This window comes from Myodes glareolus, chromosome 19 (genome assembly GCF_982192425.1).
Source record: "Myodes glareolus chromosome 19, mMyoGla1.1, whole genome shotgun sequence".
NCBI lineage: Eukaryota > Metazoa > Chordata > Mammalia > Rodentia > Cricetidae > Myodes > Myodes glareolus.
In genome coordinates, this window is record NC_142044.1 from 1,384,106 (window position 1) to 1,411,562 (window position 27,457).

The window sequence follows — 27,457 nt, forward strand, 5'->3', positions numbered from 1 at the left end:
GTAGGTGTGCACATAATGGTGGTCAAAGTCCAAGTTTCAAGAGTTGGTTGTTCTTTTATGTGGGTTTTGGGGATTGAGCTCATATTGATATGAGCCTCTCCCCACTGAGCCATCCCACCCCACCTCCATTGCACTTTTTAAGTGGACTCTTGAGGTCTTAACCCACCGAGCCTCCGTTCAGCTTAGTTGCCTCCGAGTTGGTGGGTGTCCTCCACCTGGGGACCTTTGCACTCTCGTTCAGCTGAAGACATGAAGCACCATGGGTACTGCGTAGTCTGACCCTCTGGCCTGGGTGTCTTACCTGTTCTTCTTCCTGCAGCTCCCATGGGTAGTCTGACCCTCTGACCTGGGTGTCTTACCCCTGTTCTTCTTCCTGCAGATCATCAATGCCGTGGTCCTGCTGATCCTGCTGAGCGCCCTGGCAGATCCTGATCAGTATCACTTTTCGAGCTCTGAACTCAGAGGGGAATTTGAGTTCATGGATGATGCCAGTAAGTACGTCAGATGACAGCCGGTGATATTTTGGGATTTCTTGGGACAAGGAGTCTGGCTGTCTGTCTTTTCTGTTAAATTACAAATATTGATTCAAGGGCCTATTTGGGCTGCTATTTTAACTTTATTTTCTTTCCATTATTACAAATCAAATCAGCACATACTTACGTGCTGCCCCTTCTCTGGCTCTGTTCTTAATGACTATCAGATCTTTAGTTTTTCACGTGAGTATCCTTTTCCTTCATCTCTGTGAAGGAGTCTCATGTATTATGTACAGTTCAGGTTTGTCTTAAATTCACTACGTCCCAAGGATGACCTTGAAATCCTGATCTTCCTGCCTCTGCTCCCAAGTGCTAAGATGAAGCATTTGCTACTACGCCAAGTTAGAATTTATACATTTTAAAAACTATTACTTCCTTACTGACTTTTTGAGGCAGGATTTCATGTGGTTCAGGCTGACTTGAAACTTCATATTTAGCAAAAGCTAACCTTGAGGAGGCTGGAGAGATGGCTCAGAGGTTGGGAGCATTGCCTGCTTTTCCAAAGGTCCTGAGTTCAATTCCCAGCAACCACATGGTGGCTCTCAACCATCTGTAATGGGGTCTGGTGCCCTCTTCTGGCCTGCAGGCACACACACAGACAGAATATTGTATACATAATAAATAAATAAATATTTAAAAAAAAAAAAACTAACCTTGAGCTCCTCCTGACCCTTCTGTCTCCGGATGCCGGGAGTATAGATGTATACAGCCACACCAAGCTTTGTCTAGACTTGGGCTTCTTGCAGAGGAGGGTGAGTAAATTGCAGGGAAGAAGGAGATACATCGCTGGATATTCTGATAGCTCCAGGAGTGGCCTTCTTCCCAGGAGGTGGTTGTTGCTGGTTAGTTGGTAACATTGGAGCCTTTCCCCAGCAATGGAGTCAGGCGTGAGGCCAGCCCAGGGACACCTGTAGCACAGACCTTGTCTGCTCAGTCCTGCTATGTCTTAGCTGAGCGACAGGCAGTGCTATGTGTGGCTCCAAAGCAGGAGGTTGGACAAATTGATTTATTATCAGTTTTGTAGAACTTGATAAGGGTTTTAAAAAGCATATCTGGAAGGCAAAGTGAGCTGGGAAGGGAGACTCAAGCTGTGAGGATTTAGTTTTGAGAAACTACAAGGATTTGAAAGAGTGGAGAGTGTTGTGGGTTTTTAAAAAGTTGTTTTTGTGTGTGTGTGGTTGTTTTGCTTGCATGTATATCTGTCTACCACAAGTGGGACCCTGGTGGGTGAGGGCCTCAGGCGGGAGACAAACACGCCCTGCAGAGGGAGCTTGAGTGCAGAGTTTATTGAGAGAATGGTAAAGGGAAGAGAAGACTGGGAGGGAGGGAGGGAGAGAGAGAGAGAGAGAGAGAGAGAGAGAGAGAGAAACAGACACAGAGAGAGAGAGATACAGTGAGTAGCCTCCTCAGAGATGTGGCAGAAAGGAAGAGAGCGGGAGTAGGCGGGGCTTGTCTCCTAAAGAAACCCTGGGCTGGCCAGGACATTGCCTGGGTGCATCTGCCAGATGACAGGGCAGGCCAGCATAGTGCCTGAATCCTAACAGTAGCACTGTGGTTCTCTCAATGGGTGACGACTCTGTGTGCCTTCCCCTTGTCAGGGGCTGGGCTGGGCAAACACTGTCAGACAGGAGAGGCTTGCTGGTACCTACGGCTGAATAATAATTATTTTGTAAAGTCCTGAGTGTTCCAGTGTGTCTGAGGTTTCCCACCCATTCCATACCACACATTTGAGAAGACTGAATGAATAGTGTATGATTACTAGTAAGAATAATTTTAAATGCCGGTTGGTGATGGCATGCGCCCTTAATCCCAGCATGCAGGAGGCAGAGGCAGGCGGATCTCTGAGTTCAAGGCCAGCCTGGTCTACTAGAGTGAGTTCCAGGACAGGGCCAAAGCTACAGAGAAACCCTGTCTCGAGAAACAAAAAACAAAAACAAAACAAAACAAAGAATGTTTTAAGCCTGACAGTGGTGATACACATCTTTAATTCCAGCTCTTGGGAGGTAGAAGTAGGCAGATCTGTGGGTTTGAGGCCAGCCAGGTCTGTAGAGTGAGTTCTGCGACAACCAGGGCTACACAGAGAAACCCTGTCTCCAAAATAAGAGTGGCGGGGGCAGGGGTGGGGGTGGAGGGGGTGCACCAAATAAATAAATGGATGAATGATGAATAATTTAATATCATGTGTCTAAGAAGGAACAGGAGAGCAGGTATTCACCTGAATCTTTAAAAAAACTTGATTACTCTTAATGCGTATTTTAGATATGTTTGATCTCCTTTTTTACATAAGCTGGTCAGTAAGCTAAGCCTAGCGTTTCAGGTCTGTAATCATAGCTATTCAGAAAAGACTGGGGCAGGAGGATTGCAAGGTTGGAGCCTGCCTGGGCAACTACTTAATGAGACTTGTCCCCAAATCCAGCGCTGAGAACAAAGTCCACGGGTGGACTGTTTGCCCAATGGGTGTACATGAGACTCTGGCTCTGGTCCTCAGCACTACACAGGGTCGGTGGGGTGAGACACTAACTTTGTAGGTCAGAAGTCATTGTACCAGGCAAGCCTTTTAAGTATTTAAACCAGGAATAATATTTATTAAATAAATATTAAATAAATAAATTAATATTTATTAAATATTAATAAATATTTAAGTATTTAAATAGTTCTTGAGATTCGGTTCAGTCAGTTGTCTAATTCTGTAAGTCAGTGGAGTTGTTTTGGTATTGAAGAAATTGTCTAGGGTTGAAGCGTTTGTTGCTTTTACAGAAGATCTGGATTTGGTTCCCAACATACACATGGTAGTTTATAACCGGCTATGTAACTCCAGTTCCAGAGGATTTAATGCCCTCTTCTGGTGTCTGTGGGCCCTGCACACACATGATACACATGTATACATGCAGGCAAAACACAGATAAACATAAAACAAAACTTTTTAAAAAGAATCTGTGTGTGTGCATATATATACACACATGTATACATTTACAAACATATATGGGGAGTGGCATCTTATGTATCTAATAATTGTAAATGGAGAGTTTTCTCTGTCTCACCCAGTCCCACCAGACCAGTTTCTCTCAGCCCACTGGTCCCTCAGCCGCTTATAAGATAATCACTCAGAGGATGTGAAACACTTTAATTCTAAAGGGAATTTGAAGCTGGGCATGGTATGCAGGCCTGTAATCCCAGCACCTGGGGAGGCTGAGGCAGGAGGGGTGTGACTAGGCCAACTAAGAGTATATAGTAAGATATTGTTTCAAAAATACAATTGAGCTGGGCTCCTGCCCACATATTCTGTAGTTCGCATGTGTGAAATAGGAGCATCAGCAGGTCCAAAGAAATGGAAAGTGGATCAGTAGATGCTGAGGGGAGTGGAGTGGGGAATGACTGTTAATGGTTATTGAAGATTGATCAATGGTTTTGTAAAGATGGAAGTATTTTGACCCTCATGGAGGTGGTCATGTAGCTGTATGAATATATTAAAGCCTTTTGCTTACACATGTTAATTTTCTAGCAATCCCCTCCTCTGTCTGGGTTGCCCACCATTTGTTCCCAGAATTCCTCCCTCTTTTCCCATTCATAATAGCTAATTATTGAATTCAAAGCAAAGATAGCATCCTGGTAGTCTTCGTAGCTTATCATAAACTAGGTTAAACCCACTAGTATTCAATAAGTAAATGTTGGGTTTACGCATAAAACTGGAAGTTAGCAAATTACAAAATCCCTCCTTGGGGTGAATTTTACATTTCAATGAGATGCTATCAACAATCAACAAGTCCAGAGTATTAAGACTCTTCTGTTTGGATGAAGAAATTGGTATCCTGCTGCTTGTTCTTCCCTGGCCTCTCACCCTCAATGCAGCCCCCGAAACAGAAAGTGAGCCTGGGTCTTTAGTCTTCACCGTGAGGTTTGAGGGGTTTGCATTGTGTCCTGAGGATCTTCATACTGTGAGAGCTCAAATGAAAACGGTTTCGTGCATGTTGTGATGATTTATACAGTTGGCTTTTGTGTGCTGTGGGGCCAGCAGTTAGAGAGGACCTAGATGCAAACGGAGTCTGATGAGACAAGACATGGGGACTTGAACCTAGGTAGCAAGCTCTTCTGCAAGCCTTCTGAGGAGTAAACAGTCCACGAGGTGGTGGGAACGGAGCTAGATGTAGATTATTTGAACACAGGCGTTTCTGGTAGCTTTTCTTTGCCTCTTCTGCCTCAGTGACTACTTGCATTCAGGATACTTTTCCCATTATGCCTCTCAAATCTGTGGTGTCGCTGTTCTTAGGATCCTTTTCAAACTAGAACTGCATAATAAAAGCCGGAATGTAATCTAGGAAACAATTCTATAACGATGTGCTCTGATGTTGGGGTGGGGGGAGCTACTGTGCAGAGAGTAGTCCTGGCATTGGCCAGAGCTGTTGTTGTGCTAGGGATGGAACCCAGGGCCTCCTGTACCCCAGGCGCTCCACTGCTGAGCTGGCCTGGGAGTCCTAGGAGGGACCGCACTTTTCCTCCCTCACAGTAACTCTACTGTCTCTGCTGTGTTATTTCTGAGGGTTGGCGGGTGTGCTGGTTACCCGCAGGTGGTAGATAGCCCCTTTTCATCTTACCTGCTCTGTGCTCCAATTTACAGTTGGGGTCCATGGAAGCGCCTTCATGTGCTAGGGATGTAGCCAGTTTGTGTGGAGTAGTTGGTAGAAGTACTTACCGAAGTAGGATTTCCAAACCTCCCCTATCTCACTTTGTATGTGAGTGTTGGTGTGTACTTCGTTTCTTGGCTTTTATTTGTACCGTTTAAATTTCTTTAGGTTTTAATGCTCTTTGGTAAAGATATAAATTACGCAGTCAGTTCTGGAGTGTGCCCTCTCCCGTAGGACACACTGTTCTTTTTGTTTGTTTGTTTGTTTGTTTGTTTTGTTTTTCGAGACAAGGTTTTTCTGTAGCTTTGGAGCCTTTCCTGGAACTAGCTCTTGTAGACCAGGCTGGCCTCGAACTCACAGAGATCCTCCTGCCTCAGTCTCCCGAGTTCTGGGATTAAAGGCATGTGCCACCACCGCCTGGCTGAACAGACTGTTCTTATTAAGATTTCTATAGCATATATTCTCATTTTCTGAATGAAACTTTTCAGTTTACTTGCCTTGTATGTATATTTATTTATCATTCTAAAGATCTTTGAAATAGTCAAAGAATATCCTACAATGGGCTGGTTTTTCTAAACTTATCTTTTTGGGGCTGGAGAGATGGCTCAGTGGTTAAGAGCACTGGCGGTTCTTCCAGAGGTCCTGGGTTCAATTCCCATCATCCACATGGCAGCTTGCAACTACCGGTAACTCTACCTCCAGGGGATCTGACACCCTCGCAAAATATCAGTGCACATAAATAAAAATAAATAAATATCTTATTATTGTTATTTTGGCACGTGGGGTTTCAAGACAGAGTTTCTCTGTATAACAGCCCTGCCTGTTCTTGAACTCTCTTTGTAACACAGGCTGACCTCAAACTCACACAGATCTGCCTGTCTTTGTCTCCCCAGTGCTGGGATTAAAGCATGTGCCACTGTGCCCTACCCCAAATTATTTTTTATTAAATATACAGAATATTTAATATATTTCCTTCCCTTCCCCTTCCTTCTCCCCCTCCTCTACAGTTCAGGGCATTTAGTTCATCAGGGCAGGGTAGGGGTGACACTGGGCAGCTCAGAAGCAGTGGGGACCGATTGCATGCTCTGGGGCCTTTGTCCTGTGTTTTGCACTGGGAGCTCAGCGTATGTGGGGGCCTTCCCTCTTATTTAGCATTCCAGAAACCCTGCCATGGACACCACAGAAATGTGCTTGACGAATCCAGGCCCTTCTCGATGCAGTCAGGTTGGCCAACAAGATTCGCCACTGTGGCAGAATTAGTCACGGGCCAGTCTTTCAGTGCACATGCTCTCAGAATGTCCTGCGACCCCAAGCCCTCCTTTTATAGTCTGCTCAGTAAGAACAGCATCTACCTCAGCCGGAAAGAACAAAGCAGTTGAAAACCGTCAAGTGCAGAAAGTTCACTGCTCTCGGCATTAGGACTTAGCGGCTTGGCTGCATCATGCGCTAAAGATACAGGCTTCCTGGATAAAGAAGTGGCCAGCTTGTACCTTCAGCATGATTCCAGATCAGTGTTGTGCAGTAAATATATGAGCGTGTCGTTTTCTGGTAGCCATGTTACAAAAAGCGCCTGAGTATATAAAATACAGATAGATACCTATGTGATACAGGGTGACCGAATTAATGAGTGTCTCTGTAGCCAGTGGACTAGAAGGCCTCTCTCTGTCCATGTGCAATGGTAGGGTTTAGGGGGACCATCTGGGCACTTGTTAGCTCTGGTGGTCAAGGCAGCATAAAGCTTTTACCTGTAGTTGGTTTGTAAACAAAACAACTTTGAAGAGGAATTCATTGTCTTCAGTAGCGGGTCTAATTGTGTCCACCCTCCCCCCTTTGACCTTTTGCAGATATGTGCATCGCTATCGCCATCTCTCTGCTCATGATCCTGATATGTGCGATGGCCACGTATGGAGCATACAAGGTAAGTGGACGCGGTTCAGGTCCTTCCCGGTGCGGGGGTTCTCAGCCTTCCTAACGCTGCAGTGAGGTGCCAGGCCTCTCTCCAGGTCCTTCCCGGTGCGGGGGTTCTCAGCCTTCCTAATGCTGCAGTGAGGTGCCAGGCCTCTCTTCAGGTCCTTCCTGGTGCAGGGGTTCTCAGCCTTCCTAACGCTGCAGTGAGGTGCCAGGCTTCTCTTCAGGTCCTTCCCCCAGTGTGGGGGTGGGGGAATAGGGGGGTGGGGGGGTGTCTAAGCCTTCCTAACGCTGCCCGGCCTCTGTTCAACGCTGCAGTGAGGTGCCGGCCTCTCTTCAGGTCCTTCCCCCGGTGTAATCCTTTAATACAGTTTCCCATGCTGTGGTGACGCCAATCATAACATTATTTTCTCTACTAGTTTATAACTGTAATTTTGCCACTTTAATCATAATATAAATGATTCATAATATAAATCATAATATAAATGAATCATAATATAAATGTCTGTGCTTTCTGGTCTTAGGTGACCCCGATGAAAGGTTCATTTGACCCCCAAAGGGTCTTGACCCACAGGTTGAAAACTGCTGTGTTAGGGTGATCTGTGGGATTGCCTACTTGCAGTATGTGGTTATTCATAGTTTTCTGAAAGAATCTTCAGAAACCTCTAATACCTCAGGGTACCAGGAAAACTGGTAAACCAGTATCATCGTGAACACTCACTGTTTTGTCTGAGTGCCCCAGCTTGGCATGACCCGGCTTGATGACCGCCAGTTCCAGGTCCCTTTGGATTGGTGAACTTAAGTCTTGTTGTATTCAACACATTAACATCTGTTTTCTCGTGTTTAGCAACACGCTGCCTGGATCATCCCATTCTTCTGTTACCAGATCTTCGACTTTGCTCTGAACACCTTGGTTGCGATCACCGTGCTTGTCTACCCGAACTCCATTCAGGAGTACATACGACAGTTGGTAGGTGACCCTTCTCCACTGGCTCTTGCCCTGAGGGGCCTTGCTGAGTAAAGGACAGAGCCTTCTCGGGACATACGTCATTATGGGGACATACGTTGTTATGGGGACATACGTCATTATGGGGACATACATCATTATCGGGACATATGTTATTATCGGGACATACGTCATTATTGGGACATACGTTATTATCAGGACATATGTCATTAAAGTAGACTTTAAATTTGCACGTGAGTGACTGGTCAGATTGCTGAGTGTTTTCTGAAGGGTGGGAGTTATGATTATTAGGGCACTTTAGGGACGTTGTAGCTGTCATAACTTCCCGGAACCTGCAGGAATTAAGATCTTGAGGGAGGCAGCGTTCATGTGCCTACCGAGAGTCTCTGATATGGTTTGCTCAGGTATTAGCAGTGGGTGGCATTTTGCCTCATTTGGCATGGGGAGTAGTTGTCAGATTTACTTCCCATAGACTGTTTTCATACCCAAGTGCCTGTCGTTTGAGGACTAGATTCCTGTTAAGTTCTTTATGAACGTGTGAGTCGATGTTGGTGGCTGGGTGCACAGGAGCTTCTTACAGCATCAGATGGAGTAATTCTGGGTCCTATGCTTTTTAACTGTTAGTTTTTAAATCGTGAAATGTGTTTGAAAATGAAATTTCTTTAAACTGTATTTTTTTTTGGGGGGTGTTGGTTTTTGAGACAGAGTTTCTCAATGAAACTGAAATATACCCTAGATTTTTTTTTTGTGGGTGCTGGGAATTGAACCTGGGTCCTTTGGAAGAGCAGCCAGTACCCTTAACCTCTGAGTCATCTCTCCAGCCCCTCACAATTGAATTTTTTTTTCTTTTTTGAGACAGGGTTCCTCTGTATAGCCATAGCTGTTCTGAAACTCATCAACTATATAGACTAGGCTGGCCTTAAACTCAGAGATCTGCCTGCCTTTGCCTTCTGTGTGCTGGGATTAAAGGCTAAGATATTTATTCTTAAAGGTTCTCTCCATATATAATTTTACTTTATTTATTTATTTATTTATTTGGTGCTAGGGATTAAAGCCAGGGCCTCCCACATGCTAGATAAGCCCCTTACTATTATATCCCCTACTTAAATTTTCCATTTGAGATAGAGTCTTGCTGAGTTGCTCAGGTGCCTGCTCCCTGCTCCCTAGGATTACAGACTGCCCATGCACTCATGTCACGGAACCTTTGTGGTCGTCTCGGAACTCCAGTAAGGAGTAGCCTTCTTCTAGAATGAGAGGCGAAACTGTGAGATGTGATGGGACATTGGGAGGCTAGCAGACAGGGAGGGAGAGTCGAGAGCAGAGAAGTCTGCCCTCTTATGACAGTCGTGCTCCGACCTGTCCCTTCCGGCACAGAAGGCCTCAACGTTTTCTTCCTTAGAAGTGTCTGCACTGTCGTAATTTTTATTATGGATCGGGACTGTGCTTTGATGTATTGCGGTGTCTAAGAAGTTCCACAGTTCCACGCGTAGTTTTGAGAGTCGCCTCTTGTGACGTGGAACACTTCTGAGGAGCTGATTTGTGGTGGGCAGGTGGGAAACTGGCCTCTGCCTGGGGATTGGCGGTAACTCTGGTAATCATCTGCTGGGCTCCTGGGATCGCGCTGGAAATGAGCTCACCACATGTGGGCTGGACCGGGTGGGCTGACAGCAGCCCTGGGTATTGTGTGTCACGTTCCCTGGGCTGCAGATGCTGCCAGTCCTGTAGAGCCCAACATGCAGGGCACAGAGGACATTCGGTGACATCTTGTCTATTGCTCTTCGTTCACTTCGGAGCCACTATGTGGTACAGCCACCATATTTCTGGAGCTGAGTGGAATGATAATCCTGTGGAAAAAAAGAAAACAAAAAGTCAGGTGGTGGTGGCACACCTTTAATCCCCTTAAGGTGGATCGCTGTGAGTTTGAGGCCAGCCTGGTCTTCAGAGCAAGAGGACAGCCAAGGCTACACAGAAAAATCCTATCTTGAAAAACAGAGAGAGAGAGAGAGAGAGAGAGAGAGAGAGAGAGAGAGAGAGAGATTTCACTCTTATTTGTAATGACAAGCAATTAATAAAGTGAAATATTTCAGAAAGCCAGGTGAGGTGCCAGGGGTTCAAGGTCATCTTTATCTACGTAGTGATTTTGAGACCAGCCTGGGTCTCAACTTCCCATTACCCCTCCAAAAAAAAGAAAAAAGGTTCCATACTACTTAATGGTCATTCTGAGTTGGCCATGGTTGCCTATAATCCCAGCTGAGGGAAAAGGAGAAGTCCACAGTCAGCTTGGGCTACCTAGTGAGAACATGTCTCCACAAAATCAAAATCCAGATCGCATACATTGTCACCAATGAAAGGGAATATTGACATTTCCCCTGACAGCTACAGCAGATAAATTGGAATACAGTGAGTTAGAAAGGCATTTTTTTTATCTAAGAATGCTGCAGAGTCCTGTAAAACACAGTTAATATACATGCATATGTCTTTATAGATGTGAGCTTTGATTTTTTTTTTGACCTAGAAATTCATTGTCATTGTTTACAAAACAAAGCAGGTAAGAGAATCTACTGTTTAGGAAGATGTGCTGTTAGCAAAGATGCTTGTTTAACTAGGTTCTCCTCCTTGTTCTGCGCACACCCTTTAGAATATTGAACTTGAAGAGCATCAGGAAAACACTACCCAGTCGCACCAGGAGTGTACCAAGTACCACGCACTGATGGTGGACTCCAGGTGCACTGAGAGGGCCCCTCCTCTGACTTTGGTTCTGTGTCCTGTGGGTCAGCTGAGGAGAGTCCCTGCAGAATGTACACAGCAGCAGGGAGCCCCTTCAGATAAACTGACTGCCTCGTGGCAACTTTCTTTCTTTCTTCCTTCCTTCCTTCCATCCCTCCCTCCCTCCCTCCTTCCCTCCCTCTCTTCCTCCCTCTCTCCCTCCCTCTCTTCCTCCCTCTCTCCCTCCCTCCCTCCCTTCCTCCCTCTCTCCCTCCTTTCTTCCCTCCCTCCTCTCCTCTCCTCCCTCCTTCCCTCCCTCCCTCCTCTCCCTCCCTGCCTCTCTCTGTCTCTTTCTTCCTTTTATTTTTTGTTTGTTTGCTGTTGTTTTCTGATACAGGGTTTCTCTGTGTAGCCTTGCCTGTCCTGGAACTTAAGTAGACCAGGATGGCCTCAAAACTCACAGGGATTCTCCTGTCTCTGCCTCTCCTGTTGTGCAAAAGCCTCTTTTATTGTTACACAAAAGCCACCTTTAGCTAACTAATACCGGCATATCAAAACCTCTTATCTAAGAGTTGTTTGAAGGAACCATTCCATTACCTAAGCAGTTCTTAGCCACAGGAGACCTCTTTTTTGCCGGGTCCATTTTAAGACTAAGTTGTACAAAGGCTTGGAAATTCCTTCAGGAAGAGCAACTCAGTAATAATCCTTGGGTTAAGCAAAAGGTTCCTTTAAAACCTAGGTGCTATCACCCAGAATTCCTACCAGGTGCAGTGGCTTCCTCCCTCCCCACCCCCCTCTCCAGACTTTTCTTTGTTGGAGTGTCTGAGTTAGGAACACATTACTTCCCTAGCTCACTGTTTGCTGCTGTCTGGTGGGTAGAGGTGGGAGAGAATTTTATATCTGCCCTAAATAACAATATCTGCTCTCAAGTGAGCACCCTGGGCTGCCGCTGGTGAAATAGACCTTAGAAAGGTGAATGAGATTTGCTAATGAGGCCTCTTTTCCTTTCAGCCTCCCAACTTTCCCTACAGAGACGATATAATGTCCGTGAATCCTACGTGTTTGGTTCTTATTATTCTTCTGTTTATCGGCATTATTTTGACATTTAAGGTAAGTATGAATAGTCTCCTTATGGACTAAATATTAAATGTATTTCTGAACTTGAAGGAAATAGACAAAATAATCTGTCCATTGCCTCTTGATTTCCTAACAATTCAGTTTATTCTGTTGTCTGTGTGAGAGAGAAATACTATTGGCTTATCCCACAGGCCAGTCAAGGAGGCAAGGCTCGGTGGTTGTGAGTCCTCGCTGCTCTTCCAGAGGGCTCAAGTTCTGTTGACAGCACATGATGGCTCCCAACCTTCCCGTGACTCTAGTTACAGAGGATCTGACACCCTCTTCTGATGTCTGTGGCCCCAGGCGTGCACATGGTGGGCAGATACACACACAGGCAGAACATCCACACACATAAAATAAAAATTAAAAAAGATGTATTGGGGAACAAATTAAAGTTAACCACTATATAGAATTACATTATATAGAATATAATGCTTAAGATGCATTATGGTGTTCTGCATGTTTTTTGTAGTAAAAAATCACAAAAATTAAATACAAATATTTGAATACATATCACACAGACACAGTTTTTATTGGGCTACAATCCGTGTCACAAAATTCAGCTATTTAACGTGTGTGGGCTGATGAGGTGGCTTAGTGGGTGAGGGTCCTTGCTGCAAGGCTGATGGACTTAACTGAGTTCGGCTCCGGGAACCCACAGGGTGGAATGCAGAGAACTGGCTCCCAAAAGTTGCCCTCTGGTCACGCACACAATGTTGTGTGCACTTGTCCATAGGTACGGGTATTCGTGTACACACCTCTCTCTATATATATAAATAAGTAGATGTTATTAAAAGGGATGCAAGTCTGCTTTTAGTGCACTTATAGGGGTGTGCACCATGGCGGCTGCACGTACTGTGTATATTTAGTTAGGTTTTGTTATCCCCGTCCCCGCCCCCAACGTAGGGCTTCTCTGTGTAGCCCTGGCTGTCCTGCAACTTCATCTGTAGGTGAGGTCTGCCTCTGCCTCCCCAAGTGCAAGGGTTAAAGGTGTGTGCCGTCACACCAGGCAGTTAGAACACTTACCACTTACACCGTTCTTTATAGTTACCCTTGGAAAACCACTATGTTACTTTCTTTCTGTCTCTTTAGATGGATTATTGTAGACAGTTTACATTAACACAGGCACGCCGTGTGCTGGTCTTTGTGGATGTCTCTTTTTGCTCCTAGGTTGCTTTCTATTACGGTGACCATGACCAAAAGCGACTTGGAGCAGGAAAGTGTTTCTTTCCTTGCATTCCTGGGTCACTTGTCTGTTGAGGGAAGCCAAGGCAGGAGCTGAAGCAGAGATTGTGCAGGAACACGGCTCCCTGGCTCTCCATTGCCTGCTCAGCTCCCTATTCGCATACAACACAAGACTCAGGGTTGGCACAGGGGTTCACGCCTTCCCACATCAGACATTACTGAAGGAAAAATGCCCCACAGGCTTATCTCCAGCCCAGTCTGCGGGAGGTATCTTCTCAGTTGACCCTACTATGTCAGGCTGACAACACTCACCAGCGTAGTGGCAGTGTGCCCTGGTGTGTGACATGCCACATGTCCATCCTGCACATGACAGGCATTCATGCGTAAAGCGTGGATGGATATGTGTTTCCAGGCCTATGGACATACATGTCCCTGGAGTGGGATTGCTGGGTCCTGTAGTAATTTGATTGAAATTTGGGGGGGGGGGTGGTCATTATACTTTTTGACATCTTTAGTAACATTGTGTGATATTTCTGTTTTCCTTCTCTGTTTAACCTTTTTTTTTTTTTAAAAAAAAAAGATTTATTTATTATGTATACAATGTTCTGCCTGCATGTGTCCCTGCAGGCCAGAAGTTGGCACCAGATTTTATTACAGGTTGTTGTGAGCCACCATGTGGTTGCTGGGAATTGAACTCAGGACCTCTGGAAGAACAATCGGTGCTCTTAACCTCTGAGCCATCTCTCCAGCCCCCCCCCCTTTTTTTAGTCAAAGAATTTTAAAATTAGGGAGGCATTTTGAAATAATTGAGTTCTAATCCAATTAAAGATGATTGGAGCAGGAGCACAGAGAACGTCCCTGATCTAACTAACATCTCTCCTGCATCATTTCTGGCACATTGTTCTTCTGGTGTTAACCTTAAGTACTGCAGATACTTCATTTTGAAAATGGTGTAATAAAATGAGATAATCCTGTAGAATAAAAACAGTCAAGTAGTATATGCCTAGAATAACCAGAAGTCAGGTACTAAGCTGCGGGGGGGGGGGGTGAGGCTAGCCTGGGCTATACAGCAGGTTTACTCACATCTTGCCAGAGGATGAATAGTACAGTGGTAAGTGGCTTAATAAATCTGACCAGTGTTTGCCAGGACGCCCCTTGCCAGAGAGCTTCTATACCCAACTTCTGCTATTTTAAATGCATTAGGTTTAGTAACATTAGCCTGTGTATGTAAATAAAAACCTTACGATGTTTCTTTGTATTGTTTTAAGCTGTCTGCCATTTGAAAATTCAAAATCCAGTGATCATTACTTGCAGGGTTACTTGATAAGCTGTGTTTGGAGCTGCTACCGATACATCAATAGCAGGAATTCCTCTGACGTCCTGGTTTATGTTACCAGCAATGACACCACGGTAGGTGTGATGTCACCAAAGGTGAGACCTCCCCCGCTGTCTACTGTGTGATGGTACCTAATGCTGCTAGTGTTTGCAGCTTCTTGTTGAGACGTGTGTGTTGTTTTTGTTTGTTTTTTCAAGTCAGGGTTTCACTGTGTAGCCCTGGCTGTCCTGGAACTCACTCTGTAGATCAGGCTGACCGCAAACTCAACAGAGTTCTGGCCTCTGCCTCCCGAGTGCTGGGATTAAAGGCTTGTGCCACCATACCTGGCTAAGACTTGTTTATCATCTGCTTAGTCCACCACATTGTATGTTGTCATCAGTGTAACAGATACCTGAAGGAAATGGCTTAGGAGGAGAGGGGTTCTTTTGGTTATACTTTAGATAATTCTGTCATGTGATTGAACTTGTTCCATTACCATGGGCTTGTGGTGGATAGGAAGAACATCAGGGTAGCAGACCCTGTGGTGCTAGCAGCTGCTCAGTCCGGGGCAGCCAAGAATCTGAGAGCACTATGGAGAGTCCTCCCAGTGACCGCCTTCCCTCTAAGAGCACTATGGAGAGTCCTCCCAGTGACCGCCTTCCCTCTAAGAGCACTATGGAGAGTCCTCCCAGTGACTACCTTCCCTCTAAGCAAGCCCCGCTTTCAAAAGTTTCCATCCACTCCCAGTAGTGACATCAGATTGAAACCATCAGTAAGTTACTGACAGGTTGTGAGTCTTTCCCATCCAAACAATGAAATAGGTAATAATTGGACCTGAAAAACAGTAACAAAAACCAACCAACCAACCAACCAAAACAACTCTGGCGAGATGGAGCAGCAGTTAGAACACTGGCTGCCATCCCAGGGGGCCCAGGTTCCTTTCCCAGCACCACATGCCTCACAGCCCTCTCGCTGCAGCTCCAGGTCCAGATCTGGCTCCTACCTCTGCACAAACACCAGTCATGTACACGGTACACAGACATGCATACGGCCAGACACCAGTCGTGTACACAGTACACAGACATGCATACGGCCAAACACCAGCACACATAAATATAAAATACTCAAACAGCAGAAGGTATGAAGAGCGGAGGTGATTCCACTGAAAACCACATGTATTTTGATGAACTGTATAAATGATCCTAAAGGAAGCTTCCTGTTCTGTTCCTATCGTGTGTCTTTACAAAGGGAGAACACAGGCTTCCCTAGACACAAACGCATCACACAGGTCATAGCAACCGTGCCCAGCTGGAGCCTCATCAGGAGCTCCCCAATACGACATAGGCTTATGTATTTCCTGTGCCAGATCTGTGGCCTGCCGTTTCTCTCAGGAAATGATAGCTGGAGCTCATGTGTGGATTTCGAGATTCCGTAATTTTAAAGACTTCTTTTTTCTGACAAGAACTAGGGGTTTTAATTTCGACTTAATAATTTAAAAACCAAACGTGCCAATGCCTGCCCCAGAGACCTTCTAGAAGGTTGGAGTGATCCAGTTTTTCATGGCACACAGGGATATAAGCTTCTCCTTTGCCCATGTCAGTACTGGGCATCCACATCGACATAATAATACGTCCCGCCTGGCTTTCACTTCGTATTAAGTATTGGGCCAGATGGCTCTTCTCCCAGGCTAAATAAATTCATGTTGACCTTTGTGGGAAGACACTGGGGCTCTCGTTAGAAAGTAAACACACGTTGTCTCCTTCTCTAAGGCGGTGTACATGCTGTTGTCTGCTGGGGGCGGGGAGGACAGAAGAGCTCTGGATAATGGAGATCCTGCAGGCTTAGTCCTGCCTCCTTCTGTAGCGAGACCGTGCTGGGAATACCCAGGGCAGAGGGTCCCCAACACAATGCCTTGAGGGCTGAGTGATTCGTTCAGGCCGTGGGGGTAAATACCCAGTTCTTCTGTGCGTTAAGTTGTCTTGTATGCACGGCTTGACAGCCGCCTGCTCAGTCTGTTTCCCTTGAGAGTTTAAAATATCCCAAGGTGCCCCTTTGCGTCACTGCAGCTGCCTGGCCCCAGCGCTGTTGGTGCCTTAGGGAGATGCATCCTCCCCTTTAGAGCCCCGTGTTGGAGAGGCCATGTGGTAGATTTATGTAACAGCACGTTCTCTTCCTGATGCCACGAAGATGTTCTCACTGGAGGGAAAAAACACATTAAAATGATAAGTATGTAAATTGTAGAAATGATTTTCACATTAAACATTAGCAAATTGAAGTTTTTAGAAACTTAATTTGTGTAGCCTTGTATCAATAATAATCTTACAACTCTGGTCATCCATATATTTTGCCAAGTGTATGGAACCCAATTCCTGTGGGACTGGCGTCCTCTAAATCAATGAGATTTAATGTTTAAGATAAAACGATATCTGAAATTCTGATTTCAGATAAAAACATTATAGTCTTGGGTATGAGAGGAAGGGTTTTGATAATTTGAAGGAGAAATGTAAACTTCTCGGAGTCGGTTATCCTGTGCCAGTGCATGTGCTGATTCAGACCGCCTTATGCAAGCTCCTACTTCAGAAGTATTTCACTGTGTGAGGCTTTCTCTTGATTCTGCTTTAAAATACAGCTAAAAGGCGAAGGGCAGACCATCTCCCTGGTAGCCATTTCCCAGCAGGGGTCTCTGACACCCTGAAGGTTGGTTAGGCCAACCTTTGGCCACCAGAAAGCCCTGAAGAGCTTAGCAGTGAGAGTGACGTTATGGTGGTCCCCCGGTCCCCGAGACTTTCAGTAATTGGGCATGGTTCCCTCTGGTTTTACTCTCCTCTCCCTCCCCCGTCCCTTTCCCTTTTTCTTTTCCTCTACCTACTTACTAGTCTGGGTTTTCTTTTCTTTCTTTCTTTCTTTTATTCTTTCTTTCTTTATGTATGTATTTATTTATTTATTTAAAATTTCCACCTCCTCCCCACCTCCCTTTTCCCTCCCCCTCCCCACCTACCCCTTCCTCTCTAGTCCTAAGAGCAGTCAGGGTTCCCTGCCCCGTGGGAAGTTCAAGGTCATCCCCCCTCCATCCAGGTATATAAAGGTGAGCATCCAAACAAACCAGGCTCCCACAAAGTCAATTCATGCAGTAGAATCAAAACCCAGTGCCACTGTCCTTGGCTTCTCAGTCAGCCTTCATTGCCAGCCACATTCAGAGGGTCCAGTTTGATCACATGCTCCATCACTCCCAGTCCAGCTGGCCTTGATGAGCTCCCATTAGATCAGTCCCACCGTCTCAGTGGGTTGGGTTTTCTTTACTTAGTATAAATTAGACATGGTTAGAGGCTGGTTCCTGACCAGGTTTTGTGCATTTTTTTCTTCACCATAGAGAGAGGAGGGGAGGGGAGGGGAGGGGAGGGGAGGGGAGGGGAGGGGAGGGGAGGGGAGGGGAGGGGAGGGGAGGGGAGGGGAGGAGAGGAGAGGAGAGGAGAGGAGAGGAGAGGAGAGGAGAGGAGAGGAGAGGGCGATCAAATTGGCAACCAGAAAGATCTTTCAGAATGATGGCGCGTTCATCCCCAAGAACTAAACAGTCAGCAGCCTAAAATGTAAACAAGCCTTTTCTGCAGAAAAGTCATAACTAATTGGCTGGATAAGTTCGCAAGTTTCAGATATATTTTAGCCAGATTTAAGAACATCTGTTTAAATGACCCAGAGGGCCTGGAAAGTAGCAAGAATCTTGCAGTGTGGGACCCGAGGAGTGAAAACTTTGCTGGGTTTCGAGGTTTAGAGCCATGTCTTATAATTTGTTGGTTTGGAGACTTCTGGCCTGTGAAATGCTATGATGGAAAAGGGAGGTCTTATTTCCAGTGGCATTTTAAGTGGGTCTTTTCTTAACTAAGTAGTTTGTGTGAACTCTTAGTCCTCGCCCCCACTCCTCCCCCTTTTGGCTTTAAAAGGCCAAGACCATTGTGAGAAGTTGGTGTGGACCTGGTATCTGAGCTGAACTAGGGCTCAGCTGGGAGGTTGGGGGAGGGACAGGTCTGCTCCAGGGAAGAGGCAGGGAGAGCTTTGGAGGGAAATGAGAGTTGGTGGTGATGGGAGGAAGTGACAGGGTACTTAGAGGCCCTCTCCTGTATGTGACTGCAACTTTAAACCACTTACTGGAAAGGTAGGACAATAGCTTCAGAGTCGTCTGGCCTGGCACCCAGTCCTCTGCCACGTGCATGTGTGTGGTCAGCCATGTGCATGTGTGTGGTCAGCTATGTGCATAAGTGTGGTCTGCCACGTGCATGTGTGTGGTCAGCCATGTGGTGTGGGAGAATTGTCTGTATTCTGTCAATCATATTTTAATAAAACGCTGATTGGCCAGGCAGGCAGTATAGGTGGGAAAGCCAGACAGGAAGTAGAAGTGGAGTAAAGAGACTGGGAGTATTCTGGGACACAGGAAGCCCTGAGCCACTCCTGCACAGACCACCGAAGAGGCAACATGTAAGCTGTCACACTGAGAAAGGTACTGAGCCCATGTGGCTAAAATAGATAAGGATAATGGGGTAATATATGTTATAAGAGCTAATAAGTAGCCAGAGCTAAGGACCAATCAGTTTATAACCTTATGGAGTCCTGTGTGTGATTTTTCTTTGTTGCTTGCCGGCTGTTGGGGTACTGGGTGGGACAGAAACCCCAACAAGCCGGCCTTTGTGTTACATATGGCGCCCAGACGTGGATAACTGAATCCACAGAAAGCTTGAGAAAGCTTGGGAAAGAATAGAGTAAAGCATGTTTTGTTGGTAGCAGCAATTTCTCGGGTCTACTTTGCTTGCTAGAGGCAAGCAAGGCTCTCATCTAAGAGAGGCTTCCTGACTCAGCTTTAGCTGCAAAACCTTGCAGCTCATTAAGAGGTCCTGCCACGAAACACTTAAACGGTGTTGATGTAAAGCTGAACGCATGCTTTTCGGTTTTCAGCCGTAGCAGGAGAAAAGCTGCGCCGTTTTAAAATGCCGGATTTCTGGACTGTCCTGCCAGGGCAATCTCTGACTCTTTCAGGCAGGCAGTCTGACTGAGTGTGGTCTGTGAGCAGAGTGCTCCAGCTTGCTTGCTGGCAGGGACCTTGAAACACCATAGAGTTGTGGCAGTAAAAATGGCTCCAGTGGTACCTCTACCATGAGTCTGGAAAGCTAAGAAATGGATTGGATCTAGCCGTCAAAGTCACGGTTTTAGGCTCATGTGGTCAGAAAAAAGGAGAGACATACTTAAAGAGAGATTCAACGACGAAGAAAACCTCTAAATGGTTTATAGTATGTTACAAATAAATGCAGGATAAAAGTTAAAGTTCTTAAAGTAAAAAGAGAGTGGTTATGTGTGGTGGTACACACCTTTAATCCCAATGCCTGGGAGGTAGAGGCATATTGACCTCTGTGACTTCAAGAGACTGAGGTAGGGATTGACCTCTGTGACCTCAAGGTGTGGTAGTACACACCTTTAATCCCAATGCCTGGGAGGCAGAGACAGAAGCATCTCTGAGTTCAAGGTGTGGTAGCATACACCTTTAATCCTAGCACTGGGGAGGCAGAGACAGTGGATCTCTGTGAGTTCAAGGACAGCCTGGTCTACAGTGTTATTCCAGGACAAAGATATACAGAGAACCTGTCTCAAAAAGTAAAAGTAAAAATAAAAGAAATAGAGTTTAAAATAAAGATGGAGAATACACAGAGAATCTTGATACTGTATGCTATTATGCTCTCTTTGAATTGTTTGAATGTTGAGGAAGGAGCAACAGCTGCTGAAAGACTTTTGTTTATAAATACTGCTGAACTAACCCAAGATAGGAATTTTGAAAATACCTTGGCTTCAAAACTGAAGTCAAAAGGTATGTTACTTTGGAGAAGAGATTTTGCTTTTGTTTCCACAGAAAACGAGAGGCTTTGGATTTATTCAGAGTTAAGAAAAATCATCTTTGGCCAAGGGAGACCTCCTGAGCAATCACCGGTAGGAAGAGATGGCCCAGATGACAGAGTTCTACATCCAGAACAGATTCAAGACTGTTGCCTGAGATGATCAAGACTCACAGGATACTCCAGTCAGGACTTGATTATAACTTTAAATTTTCTTTAGGTCCCCATAAGATCATCAACGCCCCCAACCAGCAGGAAGTAGCCTGAAATACTACGCCCACCTTCCCAACAAATGGACTATGGGTATTTTTCTTTGTTTAAAAAAAAAAAAAAGAGGGAAATGGTGTGGGAGAATTGTCTGTATTCTGTCAATCATATTTTAATAAAACGCTGATTGGCCAGGCAGGCAGTATAGGTGGGAAAGCCAGACAGGAAGTAGAAGTGGAGTAAAGAGACTGGGAGTATTCTGGGACACAGGAAGCCCTGAGCCACTCCTGCACAGACCACCGAAGAGGCAACATGTAAGCTGTCACACTGAGAAAGGTACTGAGCCCATGTGGCTAAAATAGATAAGGATAATGGGGTAATATATGTTATAAGAGCTAATAAGTAGCCAGAGCTAAGGGCCAATCAGTTTATAACCTTATGGAGTCCTGTGTGTGATTTTTCTTTGTTGCTTGCCGGCTGTTGGGGTACTGGGTGGGACAGAAACCCCAACAAGCCGGCCTTCGTGTTACAGCCATGTGCATGTGTGTGATCTGCCACGTGCATGTGTGTGGTCAGCCATGTGCATAAGTGTGGTCAGCCGTGAGCTCTTCTGTGTGTTACACCTCCTTGCCCTGGAGTGGCTTCATCAGACACGGAGGGGCATCTTCATCTGCCAGGCACTGAGTCCTCTCTATATGGATTAACCCAGCCTTCCAGCACTGTGGAAGGACGTCCACGTCTGTTTTCTGTTGCTAAAATCTGCTTATTTATTTACGAATGTTCAGAATAACGAGTTTCATTGTGACGTTTTCATACGTCATTATGTTGCAGCATGGTTTTTAACAACAAAAGCATTACTGCTTCATCACCTGAGAATGGTTTGGTTGAATATGGGTGTATCTACAAGGGCAAAATACATTTATTTTCATTAAAATTGTCACAGGCAGTATAATAGCAAAAGAAAGCTTTATGATACTTCAAGGTGCAGTACGGGAAGGGGTGTGTGCTGTGGTCACAAGGAAGCAAGGCTGGTAGACACAGGTTAGGCTATAACAGAAAATAACTACTGGAGATCTGGGGGATGCTGTTACTGGAATTATTTCTCCCTTCCCATTAGTGCAAAGCGGGGAACAGATAACGTGGATACTTGGGGTGCAGGGCAGCTCTCTGTTTCCTGCCCGAGACTATGGCTGCAGCTCGAGCCCATGTGGGGCTGGAGCCCTAGAAGGCTGTAGGGCTGTAGGTGGTGTTGCACATTCTCACTGGAGGGAAGTGGCTGAGCTGCCTCCCACGGGATTATTGTGGTGTTAGCTCACCGTGTCCACCTCTTTTCTCAATATGTAAGCTCATGGAACGCTTTTATTCTCAGTTCAGGTCGCCATGCCATTGTTGAGTTCCAGCCTTTGCATTTTACCTGTGGGAACTTTTAGAACCAGTTTTGGTTTGAAGTATAAATTCTGTGTTGTGAATACACTCAACGAAAGGGTTCAGTTTTTCTGTGTAAGGGAAGTAAGAGCTGGGGAAGACAGCTCAGTTGGTAAATGACCTGCCGGGTGAGCATTGGCAGTAACACTCCTTTGGGGGACTTTGAGATGCGGTCCCATGTATCCTTAGCTGTCTTCAGCTTGCTATGTAGCTGTGCCGAGGAGATATGGGAATAAGTGAGAATGAGATTTGGGGTTCCTTCCTCATGGAAACCTGTTGACCTCAGAACTAATAACATCAGAAAGCGTGCCCCTTTCGAGTTGCTTTGCTTAGTGTCTAGACTGCCCATGCAGAAACTCAGACAAATACTCCACTTATCTGGTGATTCTACCCAGGAAAAGAAATTAACACAAAATTTGGCACGGAGCTGTATCGGTTAAGACAGTGTCCATCAGAATCTGGCCAATCTCTCTATTGACCCTGAGGTAGTTTGGTTGTGTCTGGTTGGTAATCAGCCTATATTTTAACATTTTGTGATACTTTTTTGAGACTGTCGGAGATCATGTGTAGCTTATACACAATGCCCTGCAACTGCAGAATCACAGATAAACCTCTACTGGCTAAATTCAAATATTATGGTTCAACTCCAGCCCTAACCCTGGTGCCTAAACATTTTCTAGTTTTACCAGTAAATAGCTAGGTACTGCACAATGTTTCTATCTACAACATACATGTTACATGGTGGCCCCATAACTGAATTGCTTTGGTGATTATGTAGCCATCTTAGTTATATAAATACCCTACAGGGTATTCACGTCTAATGAAACTGTTTAATGGTCTGTTTCTTGGCATATATCCCCACTTGCATGGAGCACGGCTATAGTTCTTTCTCCTGACATTTTACCATTTATTAACTGATGAAGTGAATTTTGTTTTCCAGATTTTATTTATTGTTTGTATGGTGTTGTGTTTGCGTGTGCACTTGTGTGCATGTACAGGCAAGAGGTGGCATTGGGTGTCTTCCTCGGCCTTGCCACCATAGACAAGCAGTTTACTGGCTGAGCCAGCTGTCCCCAGTGGAGGGTGTATGGAGAGAAAGAGGGTTTTTGCAACTGTGTAGAATTTGTGTTGGACTTCATATAAAGTGCTCCACAGTTGCGCGGCTTGCACGTTCTCACTCGCCCATTAGCTTCTGATTGCTAGCAGCAAGTTTACATTGAAGTAGGTTATGTTCTTGGCCCTTTGTTGATGGTTCATTGTGAACAGTTAAAAGACATCATTTAGCTAAATGCCAAGTGATAAAAAATCAAGATAATCACATTTTCTTTATGTTATGGCATTCTGGTTGGTAAATTTTGTGTAACTCTAATTATTAGAGTTATTTCTCTTGATGTCTAAGTACTTCATCGGCCTTGGCTGTAGAGAAGGAGCATCCTCAGTGTTAACAGACCATAGTAGGAAGAGTGGCGGTCCTTCCCTACCATCCTGCCTTCCAGTCAGTATCAGGCTCAGCATCCTTTGGGTAAGATGATGCTGAGCCTTTGAGGACTTAAACTAGTTCATCTAGAGAACTTTCAGAAGTATTCTGATGGCCAGAGATGTCACGTCAAGAATATTTCACAGCTGACACAGAACAGTGAAACGGTGTTGCCAGCTTCAGTAGAGGGGGAAATTCTCCAGGCCACTTGACTTAACATGACAAGCAGAAGTCAACAGAGCGTTTCAGAGCAAAGATTATCAGTGTTGAAATGCCGATTTTCAGTGAAACTTCAATTCAGGTTTGATAGTGAACATTGAGAATACCGAAGTGTGAGAGTTTTATTTTGACAGAACATAATTATGCCTCCCTGGAAAGAAAATGCTGCGTTCAATCTGTGAGCATTTTGGAGAAATTTGGCTTGAACATTTCCTTTTGTGAGAGAGGAAGGAAACAGAGTTGGATGTGCTAGCTTGCTCGCTGCTTTCATTTCTCCAGCAGCCCCGCGGTGTAAGATTTCTCCGGAGACAGCGAGTGATGGTTACGGGCCAGTTAATTCCTCAGGGAGACTGTGGAGGAGAATGCTGAACCATTGCCGTTCTACAGTATGTCCCTAGTGCCGTTCACGGCTTCCACCAGCCGTAGGCTACCCTGGTTGATGCAAGCACATGTGTGTGCTGGAGTCTCAGGCCGCAGCCATATGTACAGCACCTTGCGTGTCTTCTCAACTGCATCTCCCCACCTTCTTTCTCCCTACTCCAAGTGTACACACCTTTTCATGTTCTCGCTACTGTCTGGCCACTTCGTTCTGCCCTCTGAGAGGCTTTCCTTGATGTCCAGTCTGCACTGGCACCTCCACCCCCCCCCGTTCTTTAGTTTGCCTGCTCTGCCTCCCAAATCATATGTTCCTCAACATACAGCACGGTGTCTAACTGGCTTGTGTGGCAGGTGTGAGTGCCTTTAACATTCCAGCACTCAGCGTGCAGGTCTGCCAGGTAGAAGAGTGGCTGGTTCCTTTGTGGGGAGCCCTGCAGGTACCTCCTTGCTGGAGAGTAATCGTCTGGACCCAGCATCTCAGGTGCTTCTGTCCTTTGCCTAGTTTGTGAAGTATTTAGGACCCAGGAACAGCGTTAACTGGCCTCTGTGGAAATGAAGACCACCAACCTGACAGGAACGGCTGCTCCTGGGATACGGTGCTGGGAGCCTTGCTACGCTGTAGTGCTGCCCGTTAGTCTGGTTGGAGCTAGACCTTGCCAGTTGTCTGTCGCTTGCTTGCCCGTGAGCCATGCCAGTCAAATGCACTGTAGGAAGGAGGGTGTTCTGGGTCTCGTGTGCCCTGCCTCGTGTCTCTGAGCAGGAAGGAGGGAAAGCAGGAGCGGTGGCAACACTTGGCTGTGTCAGGGATTCCCCTGCACATAGCTGCTTCCTGCGGCCAGCCTGGAGAAGTCTGAGCAGGACGCTCCTACACATCGTAGCTTTGCTGTGCTGACAGTAACTGAGCTGCTCCCTGCTCCAGCAGGGAAGCTTGCAGTCCGCTCAGCAGTTACAGCCACACCATTGTAATCTAGTGCCCGTTCCTCCAGGCCCTCGCTAATGACATCACCGTGGCTTCTGACTTCTGGCTGCATCCAAACAATCCAGATAACTGTCTAGGTGGGCCAGCTTAACCTCCTCACAGGGGAGGCTTCAGAGACAGACTCAATGACGTGAGCCGTTTATACCTCCTGAGTCCCGCTATCAGGTGGATACCAGATTCCCTTCTCGGGTGGCGTAATGACTGCAGCCTATGGGAGTTACGAGTGGAAAAAAGGAAAATGGCGACCTATGTTAAGTTGGGGTGGAAATGTTGTGTGTGTGAGGTAGGGAGAGCGGGGTGTGACAGGAACTAAAGGGGTTCAATGGTGGTGATGTTCCTCCAGGAGCCTATGGGACAGGCACCTTGATGGCTTGTGTGACTGTTTACTACTTTAAGTCTAAATGGATCTAGAATAGAAAATACACAGTGTATTTTTCACGTTATTCTTTCTCTTCCCACGCAGCGAATAACCTTGAGCAGTTCTGGTTTTGTGCTTGAAGTGTGAGCACAGAGGTGTTCTCTGTCAGTCAGCACCGACTCCTTAGCTCCAGCTTCTACTCTGTAGACCTCTGGTCCTCAGGTCTTTGTTTTACAGATGTAAAACCCGAGAGGACATAATCAGCTCAAGGCTATGCTGATAAAAATGACTGGAGTGTGGATTCTGTCCACCCCGTCCGTTGAGGTGTGGGTTCTGTTGTCGACCTAGGGCCTGCCCAGCGTGCACACCCCGGGGAGAACCGTTGTCACCTCCTTGTTTCTTTGCACTACACCATCTAGCGATGCAGGCACAGGTAGGACGTGGCAGGAAAAACAGAGGCCCCAGGAGCACCTCCCAGGTGCTGCTCTAAGCATGCAGAGTCTCTATTATCTGTATTCACTCAGTGAGAAGCTGAATTGAGTGCAGGACGCAAGCAGGGCTTATCTGCTGAGTGTTCCGGGACTGTGTGCCTGTACGCCTGCTCAACACTGACTCTGGGCTCTCCTTTCCAGGTGCTTTTGCCTCCGTATGATGACGCCACTGCTGTGACCGGCACAACCAAGGAGCCACCACCACCTTACGTGTCTGCCTGAGTGGAGCGGAGGATTTGGGAGCAGCAGTTTGAGTCTGCAGCTGCCTTCTGTGACGTCACTTCCTCCTGTGACGCCACTTCCGAGATGAGCTCTCTGAGCCTGTCTGTTGTTAAAATACCACATTTTACAATTTAGATGTTGAGTTGAAGCCTCTGTTGTTTGGAGCATCTGCTGTAGCTAGAACACCGGAGTAGCTGTAGATTTTGGTGGGGGTGTGGTGTAACGGTCTCCCTTAGTCTTTCCCAGAACCGTAGGTGGCCTTCCCAGAGGCTGGTTTGTAGCTGCCTGGCCCCACAGCTGGACACACCGTTTCTCTCCTTTCCTTCCGACTCTCTTGAAATTATAAAATAAAAATTAGATAGTACTTAAACCATTCCAGTATATAGAACAAACCCTAATACAAATAATATTAATTGCTCTAATTAGGTGGTAAGGAGCCCTTACATATATGATAGAAGAATTTCTCTACGATCCCCAAATTCTATTCTGAATTTGCTGGTCAAGGATTTACCTTGTGCTACATAAAGGCGAGAAGTAACACCAGACAGTGAGAGCAGGAACTGCTGCCCAGGGTGTCTGTCCAGGGCTGGCCTGTTTGGCACCTAAGCGCCCACTTCTCCCCAGTGTTTGCCCCAGGAAACCTCTTGCTATGTCAATTAGAACCGCCCATGAGTGTTTGTCTAGAAGAACGGAAAAGGGTTTTTCACTCTCTCTCCTCGGAAGATACATTCTACTTTGGGTTTTTTTTAAGTATGTCTAATCACTTATTAAAATGTCAAGTGGTCTTCAGAAAGATGAGGAGGATCGCTCCCTTGAGGATGCTCGAGACTGGGTTGGAAAAGATGTTTCTGTCTCTGCAAGCGAGCAGCTGTCCTGCCTGTTTCGTCGCAGAATGTGCTGTACACAAGGCTTCGCAATTAAAGTTTGTCTGCATCCAAGAAAACAACCCTGGCTCTGATGATTGTGCGTAGCCCCTCTCCCCTTCCCTCAGCTACACAGATGCACACAGTTCAACCACTGCACAGATTTGTCTTTAATGTTTAAATGCTGATGAAATTGGATTGGTTGGACTAAGAAGAGCTAGGGGTCAACAACACCCAGCATCCGATGTCACTAACCTGTCCTTGACACTTTGGTTATCTACTGGTGGTGTGTGATATGTTTGTGTCCATTGTGCCCCAAACCCAGCCCTCCACCCTTTTTTTTTTTTTTTTTTTTTTTTTGAGATGGGGTTTTGCTTCTTAAAAGCTTGGCCGGGAGCTTGCTGTGTAGCCCAGGTAGGTTGGCCTCCAACTCAAGATCTTTTTGCCTTTACTTCCCTAATGCTGGGATTACTGGCATGTTACTGGCACACTTGGTCACCAAGCACTCTCAATAAGCAAATGTGATATTACTGTGTTTCGAGATGTGATGTTGGTGTTAATCGTCACTTTGACAGGATTTAGAATCACCCAGGAGATGGGCCTCTGGGCTGTC

The 27,457-nt window shown here is 46.0% G+C and overlaps 1 protein-coding gene across 1 annotated transcript in view; it reads left to right on the top strand.

Moving 5' to 3' along the window:
- Laptm4b (lysosomal protein transmembrane 4 beta) overlaps window positions 1-26,927 on the top strand; it is a 54,065-nt gene extending 27,138 nt beyond the window's left edge. Inside the window, exons 2-7 of the mRNA XM_048457281.3 lie at window positions 380-491; window positions 7,000-7,073; window positions 7,911-8,033; window positions 11,748-11,846; window positions 14,352-14,447; window positions 25,901-26,927. Of these exons, the coding sequence (XP_048313238.2) occupies window positions 380-491; window positions 7,000-7,073; window positions 7,911-8,033; window positions 11,748-11,846; window positions 14,352-14,447; window positions 25,901-25,981 (585 nt within the window). The 3' untranslated portion in view covers window positions 25,982-26,927. The remainder of the gene's footprint in view (window positions 1-379; window positions 492-6,999; window positions 7,074-7,910; window positions 8,034-11,747; window positions 11,847-14,351; window positions 14,448-25,900) is intronic.
- Window positions 26,928-27,457: the final 530 nt, after the last annotated feature.